General features: G+C 39.6%; 1 protein-coding gene across 1 annotated transcript in view; it reads right to left on the minus strand.

Moving 5' to 3' along the window:
• The window catches only part of prkcg (protein kinase C, gamma), a 62,152-nt gene extending 54,591 nt beyond the window's left edge, over nt 1-7,561 (minus strand). The window contains exons 1-2 of the mRNA XM_049480617.1: nt 6,468-7,561; nt 891-1,180 (exon numbers count right to left, since the gene is read on the minus strand). Coding sequence (XP_049336574.1) covers nt 891-1,120 — 230 coding nt within the window. The 5' untranslated portion in view covers nt 1,121-1,180; nt 6,468-7,561. The remainder of the gene's footprint in view (nt 1-890; nt 1,181-6,467) is intronic.
• Between the last annotated feature and the right edge of the window lie 285 nt (nt 7,562-7,846).

The following is a 7,846-nucleotide window of genomic DNA, read 5'->3' on the forward strand; positions in this document are numbered from 1 at the left end:
TTGTCAGAATGATAGTTTGATTTGTATGAACAGTGTGGAGCATTAAAGAGTGCCTCCTTGCTGTAGTGTATTACAGTCTGTCAGAATCAGTGTGTGAATATGAACATTATAAAGCGTTATAGAGCAATGTAGAGTGCCCCGAATGCTTCTTGTAGTGTAATACAGTCTGTCAAAATAAGTGTATAGATCAGATGAACCATATACTGCATTATCGAGCACCTATGCATCCTGTAGTGTATTACAGTCTGTCAGAATATGACTGTGGATCATATGAACATTATAAAGCATTATAGAGCATTTTAGAGTGTCCCCTATCCTTCTTGTAGAGTATTACAGTCTGTCAAAATGAGAGTGTGAATCATCTGAACATTATAGGGCATTATAGAGCACCTCCTATGCTTCCTGTAGAGTATTACAGTCTGTCAGAATGAGTGTATGAATTAAAGGAACATTATATAGCACCCCCTATGCTTCCTGTAGTGTATTACAGTCTGTCAAAATGAGAGTGTGAATCATATGAACATTATAGGGCATTATAGAGCACATCCTATGCTTCCTGTAGAGTATTACAGTTTGTCAGAATGATAGTGTAATTCAAATGAACAGTATATAGCATTATAGTGTGCCCCCTATTCTTGCTGTAGTGTATTACAGCTTGTCAGAATTATAGTGTGATTTATATTAACATTATAAAGCATTATAGAATGCCCCCCCATGCTTACTGTAGTGTATTACAGTCTGTCAGAATGAATCGTCTGAATCACATTATGAATGACATTACAAAGCATTATAGAGCATTATAGAGTGCCCCCTATCCTTGCTGTAGAGTATTACAGCTTGCAGATGGATCATAGGAACATTATAAAGCATTATAAAGTGAAATAAAGTACCAGATGAAGTCGGTGCAGTGGCTGCAGAAGGTGGGCTGCTTGAAGAACCGCGCTGTGAACTGGTGGTCCTTCACCTCCACAATCCTCTTGTGTTTGAGAGCTCCTTTCCTCTGGAAGACTGGCAGCCTGGGAGGAGGGGAGAGGGGCGAGGGAAGAGGAGAAGATGAGGGGGACGGGGAGGACAGGGCCAGAGGAGAGAGGGAGGGAGATGGAGAGACCGGGGTGGACATGCTGTGAAGGGAGGGAAGGCAGGGTTGGAGGAAAGAGAGTAAAGGAGAGACCTGAAGTGTCTGGTGGGTGAGGGTGGTTGCCGTGGTATATATGTGTCCGAGTTTACAGGATAGGGATTTGGAGAAAGGGAGGAGAGGAGGATGGAGGAAGAACAAGAACAACAAAGGATAGAAAAAAGAGAGGAAAAGAGAGGAGAACAAAGATCGAGGGAACAAGTAGGGGGTTGATAAGGTATTGTTTGTGTGAGATGTTGTTGGGGAGTGAAGGGAAGGAATAAACAGGGGATAAAAAGAGAGAAAGAAAGATTAATATTAATAAACAGTTAATAACAAATAAATAGAAAGAACAACAGTAACAATTACTTTTACATATTTAATAAAATAATATAGAAAGTCAATTTAGTCATTAAAAATGTTAGTATAGTTAAATGAACAAAGTTATTAACAGAACTGTCGTAATAATGCTGACTGATAGAAAATACAAAGTAAAATAAGTAGCAGAGAGATAAATAATGAGAGAAGGAGATAAAATGAGAGAGTGAGATAAAGAATAAAAGAGAGGGATAGAAAATGAGAGAGATAGAGAGAGAGAGGGAGATAAAGAATGAGAGAGAGGGAGACAAAGAATAAGAGAGGGGGATAAAGAATAAAAGAGAGGGATAAAGAATAAAAGAGAGGTATATAAAGAATAAAAGAGAGGGATAGAGAATGAGAGAGAGAGAGAGAGATAGAGAGAGGGAGATAAAGAATGAGAGAGAGGGATAAAGAATGAGAGAGAGAGATAAAGAAAAAAAGAGAGGGATGGAGAATGAGAGAGAGAGAGAGAGAGAGAGAGAGAGAGAGAGGGAGACAAAGAATAAAAGAGAGGGATAAAGAATAAAAGAGAGAGATAAAGAATAAAAGAGAGAGATAAAGAATAAAAGAGAGGGATAAAGAATAAAAGAGAGAGATAAAGAATAAAAGAGAGGGATAAAGAATAAAAGAGAGGGATAGAGAATGAGAGAGAGAGATAAAGAATAAAAGAGAGAGATAAAGAATAAAAGAGAGGGATAGAGAATGAGAGAGAGAGAGAGACAGATAAAGAATAAACGAGCGAGATAAAGAATAAAAGAGATGGATAGAGAATGAGAGAGAGAGAGATAAAGAATAAAAGAGAGGGATAGAGAATGAGAGAGAGAGAGACAGATAAAGAATAAAAGAGCGAGATAAAGAATAAAAGAGATGGATAGAGAATGAGAGAGAGAGAGATAAAGAATAAAAGAGAGGGATAGAGAATGAGAGAGAGAGAGACAGATAAAGAATAAAAGAGCGAGATAAAGAATAAAAGAGATGGATAGAGAATGAGAGAGAGAGAGAGAGACAGATAAAGAATAAAAGAGATGGATAGAGAATGAGAGAGAGAGAGATAAAGAATAAAAGAGAGAGAAAAGCAAGAAAAGCATTTTTTACTATTAAAAGATCCCTAAACAAATGTAATCTTCCAATACAAATCTGGCTAAAAATATTTAATTCTATTATTAAACCCATACTTTTATATGGCAGTGAAGTTTGGGGACCTAAAATTTATCAAGGACACACACCATGGGACACGAATCCAATAGAAAAATTTCACCTGGAATTCTGCAAAGAAATTTTAAAAGTCCATCGCAGCACGGTGAACCTGGCGTGTTTCCTCTCTCCCTATCCATCATAACCAGAGCTTTAAAATTCCACTCTCACCTGTCCCAATCCCACCACACAGCATACCTCAATACCTGCACACACCCAGAAACAGACCCTCTCACACACATTAAACACCACCATCACCTTCACACTAACACCTACTACACTCTCACACACACACACACCTCCAAACCATCCACAAAACACAGCAATCAGACTATATTAATCACTGGCTTCATGAAATTTCCTCCATTAATAAATTAGAATGTTACAGATCATTAAATAGAGAATACACCCTCGCAGATTACCTGACTAAAATTAAAAACCCCAGAGAAAGACACACGCTGACGATGTACAGCCTGGCGATAGAGAGCGGGAGACAGAGGAAACACTGGAGACCCAGAGCCGAGCGAGTGTGTGATCACTGCAGCTCCGGGCAGGTAGAAACCGAGCAGCACTTCCTCTCCTCCTGCTCTAAATACACCCAGCTCAGACTCCAGTTCCTACAGAACATCACATCCACCATCCCATCACTCACACAGAGATTAATAACAGAGGAAGATCTGATCAGACTGTATTTAGGAGAGATTCCAGAATGTGCTGGATTATCTGCTAAATATGTAAACAAATGCCACACCCTGAGAAACCAGAGCCCCACCCTACACTAAACCACCCTGCTTATATAATTATATATATATATTATTACATAAACTATATGTACATTAATTTATTACTCTTTTTCACATATTGTAATTTATTTATTATCCTTCATTTTTGTCATAATTTGATTATTATTTTTGTATTAGTTGAATTGTTTGCTTTGGCAACAATTGTTACTTGCAATTCATGCCAATAAAGCCATTTGAATTTGAATTTGAATTTAAAGAATAAAAGAGAGGGATAGAGAATGAGAGAGAGAGAGATAAAGAATAAAAGAGAGGGATAGAGAGAGAAGGTTTGTGAGTGAACAGAGTGACGGGGTGGTTAATACACTCACAAACACATCCAGACTTCCAGAGGGACTTCTGCAGCACACAGCGATTAGTGCGCCTGCTGCCCTACTTCACACACACACACACACACACACACACACACACACACACACACACACACACACACACACACACCACATCACCATCTCAACACACAACCCCCTCACACCACCTGCTACTGCCCTCCGTCTCTCATTCCCTCTGTCCTTTTCCCCTCCTCAGCCCCTGAACTGTAGATTAATACTAAACTCATCCAAACCTCCAAACTATAAAGAAAACACATTAAACGTTTCAGTAAACAAAAAGTAGCACCTCTTGCTTTGATGACAGTTTTACACATCTTGGCTGGATTTTCTCAGTCAGATTTATGAGGTAGAGTCACCTGGAATTCAGGCTTTCAGTTAACAGCTGTGCTGAACTCATCAAGAGTTAATTACTTGAATTTCTTGTCTCTTAATAAAGTGTTTGAGAGCATCAGTTGTAAAGTTGTGAAGAGGTAGAGTTACAGGTATACAGTGAATAGTGAATATTTGAGTAATGCTCTAATCCATATTATGGCAAGAAATACACAACTAAGTTAAGAAAAAAAATACTTTAAGAAATGAAGGTCAGTTAATCCGAAACGTTATGATGAAACTGGCACTCATCAGAACTGCCCCAGGAAAGAAAGTGCTAGATTTACCTCTGTTACACAGGATAAAAGTATTTTGTAGTAGTATTTTGTGTGTCTAAACTTCTGACTGATTCTGGTCCTGTACATAATGTACATGACTTTTTTTTGGCATTTTAGTGTATACAAAGCTGTGCTACCACACCTTTAAAGCATATTCAAATTATCTATTTTATGATTGGCTGCAATACCTTGTGTGGTCTTTAGAAAGTCTGTGTAAATGAGAGCACATGTACAGTCACCTCATGTGGAATTAAAAAATAAAGTATTCCTCCAGGAAAGTTATTGCAATTGCACATGGTTTGTTATGCCTGTTTATCTCCTTTTTGTGTATTAAAAACGAAACAAAAACAAAACAAAACAAAAAACAAAAAAAAAAAACAGAGGACAAATAATAATAGAATTTTGCGCAAATCTCCAAAAATATCCCAAAATAATTGGCACCTCTTCAAATTGTTTTGTTTAAACCTAAAACCAGAGAAAAAGGAAAGAAACTGACTCAATCCTTTGCTTTGTGTGTTTTGGAAAATCTCAACAATTTCAAGGTTACAAGTCCATCTCCAGAGATCTTGATGTCTCTTTGCCCATGGTGCACAAAATACCCAAGAATGTACAACCCATGGCAGTGTAGCTAACCTCCCTGGCTCCCTCTCTGAAAGCTAGCAACCCAAAGAAATTAAATGCTATAGCAGAAGACCCAGAAGGACCCCAGCAAGACTGCATTTAGCCAAATCTAAATCCAGTTCAACCTGTGGAGAGATCTCCAAGAGATCAAAACTTTAGGCCATGAATATGTGGGTGTCTAGATATAGACTGGACCCCCCTGGTGCTCACTGCAGTCTTTCAGGTGGGAGGTTGTTTCTGGTTGAGAGTACGCTGTGCTTGATTGGCTGCCGCTTCTCGCAGTTATGTGTGGATGTGGATAAGTGCTGAGGGTCAAGGACTGTGTAAAGTGTTGATAGTGTTGTAGAGCGTCATCAGGTATTAGAAGTGTGCTATGAAAATTTTACTTTCATTCATTTATTTATGTATTCATCCTTTCCTGGCCTGGTCCAAATGAGTGCCAGTTTCATCATTATGTTTTTGATGGTCTCGTATACTTTGAGGATAAGTTCTTGAAATGTTTCGGATTGACTGACCTTCATTTCTTAGTATATAAGTATTTTCTTCTTTACTTAGTTGAGTAATTCTTGCAAAACATTGCAATAACATTACTCAAATAGGGCTATTCACTGTATACCTGTAACTCTACCTCTTCACAACCTTACAACTGATGCTCTCAAACACATTCAGAGACAAGAAATTCAAGTAATTAACTCTTCAGCACAGCTGTTAACTGAAAGCTGTAATTCCAGGTGACTCTACCTCATAAAGGTGACTGAAAAAATCCAGCCAAGATGTGCAAAACTGTCATCTAAGCTTGTAATGTAACAGAAATTATATTCCAGCAACATTCTGAAAACGTGTAAAATAAGCTGACATAAGACGAATACTAACATTACGGAAACTTTACCAATGTTACCAGGACATTACCAAAATTGATCAATAAAAAGAACATCCAAAACACTTCTCAGATTGAACTCTCTAAGGACGTTAACTGTAACCTTCAGAAAACGTTCTACTAACCAAAAATTTATAGCTGGGCAACTGGCTACCAATGTCTGCACTGAAGCTAAAGCTAATCGGTAGCTATTTGCTTTCATTCACTGTTAGCAACATTAGCCTGTAATAGGTTAAATGATAAGTTCAATAAATCTTATTAGCTGGTTTAAGGGAATGAATGGGATTCATTTAGCTTAGATTTGTTTACAGAGCAAGCAAAGCAAGTGGTCAAACTGAGCAACAGTAAAAAGAGAGATGGAGAAAGAGAGAGAGAGAGAGGTTGATAGAAGAGAAGACACCTGGATCAGACCCAAACAATCAAAAAGAACAGTGGAGAACATTAAAGAAGGAAATCAGATACCAGAGAGAGAAAAAGAAGGAAAATGAAAGAGAGAGAGAAAGAGAGAGATAGAGAGAGTACCTGTATCTATGGCTGGACTTGTTGACACACTTTGCTCAGGTCTTTTTTCGCTTTCTTATCCTCTTCCTCTCGTCGTTTCCTCACCGCTGACCCTCGCTCATTCACAAAAAACTGGACGTGAGAAAAGCCAGACGAAAGAAAAAAGCAAAAGTGTAACCCCCTCAAAAACTCTCAACAGTCCCCAAAGAAAAAGAAAAAAAAAGAGAGAAGAAGGAGGAGAAAAAGAAAGCGAAGGATGAGAGCAGAGCTTTCCAGGAACGGTGGAGGAGTGTAGGAGGAGGAACGGTGGGTTCGGAATGGCGTATCCAATAGAAAGGGGCCGAGACAACGAGGCGATTTTCACTTTCCAAGATTTGATTCTGTTTTTACCAACAGGGCGAGAGAGATAGAGTTTTGGGGAGAGAGCGAAATAGAGAGAGAGAGAGAGGGCAGGAAGGAGGGAGCGTGGATGGAGAGAAATAGGCAAGCACTTCATTTTTGAAATCTGGGTTAGCTCTCTCTGGAGGGTGAACGAGAGACAGAAAGAGGGGAGGGACAGAAAAAGGACAGAGAGGGGGACATGGTGGCCACCAACTTGCCTCGTCCGTCTGTCCTTGGTTGCCACCAGTACGGACGGATAGCATGTTGTTTTGTTAGAAAAACAGAAAGGACAAAAAAGGGAAAAAATAAAACTCTTTAATGAATTCTCTTTATAGAAGCTCGTCAGTTGGGTGGGCCATGTGGGCCAGAAAGGGGGTTTCACCAAGCTGAGGACCAAGCACCAGCATGATGATGGAAAAGTAGGGGCTTCCAGACTTTCTTCCAGACCTCATCTTATCACCAGAGTTAGCATATATACAGAGTGAATATATACAGTTAAGATGTGTGTTCTACGCCTCACTCACACAGGTGGCTAACTGTGTCGGCCTTGTCTGCAGCTGCATTCAGGTCAGTGTGGGAGGACGTAGCGAAGGTGGGGTGGGATAAGCAGGACAGCAGGGGCCTGAGAGACGTTTGGGATAATGAGCTGAGGTGGAAAACAATAAGCTGCTGCCCACTTTACTCTAGATCAGTCAATTCCAGCTTCAAGTCTATTTTAACCCTTTCAGGTATTCTAATATTAATTTTTTTTCCCTCCATTTCCACGGCCAATTACCCAAACCACTTATTAGGACTCCCCCTATTACTGATAATGCCCCAACACCAAGAGGGTGAAGACTACTAGCACATGCCTCCTCCGATACATGTGAGGTCAGACTACGTCTCTTTTTGAACTGCTGCTGATGCAGCATTGCCGAGTAGCATCACAGCGCACTCGGAGGAAAGCGCAGCGACTCGGTTACAATACATCATCTCACAGACGCAGCCTTGTGCTGATCAACATCACCCTTTGGAGTGAT

The sequence above is a fragment of the Astyanax mexicanus genome, chromosome 6 (genome assembly GCF_023375975.1).
Source record: "Astyanax mexicanus isolate ESR-SI-001 chromosome 6, AstMex3_surface, whole genome shotgun sequence".
NCBI lineage: Eukaryota > Metazoa > Chordata > Actinopteri > Characiformes > Acestrorhamphidae > Astyanax > Astyanax mexicanus.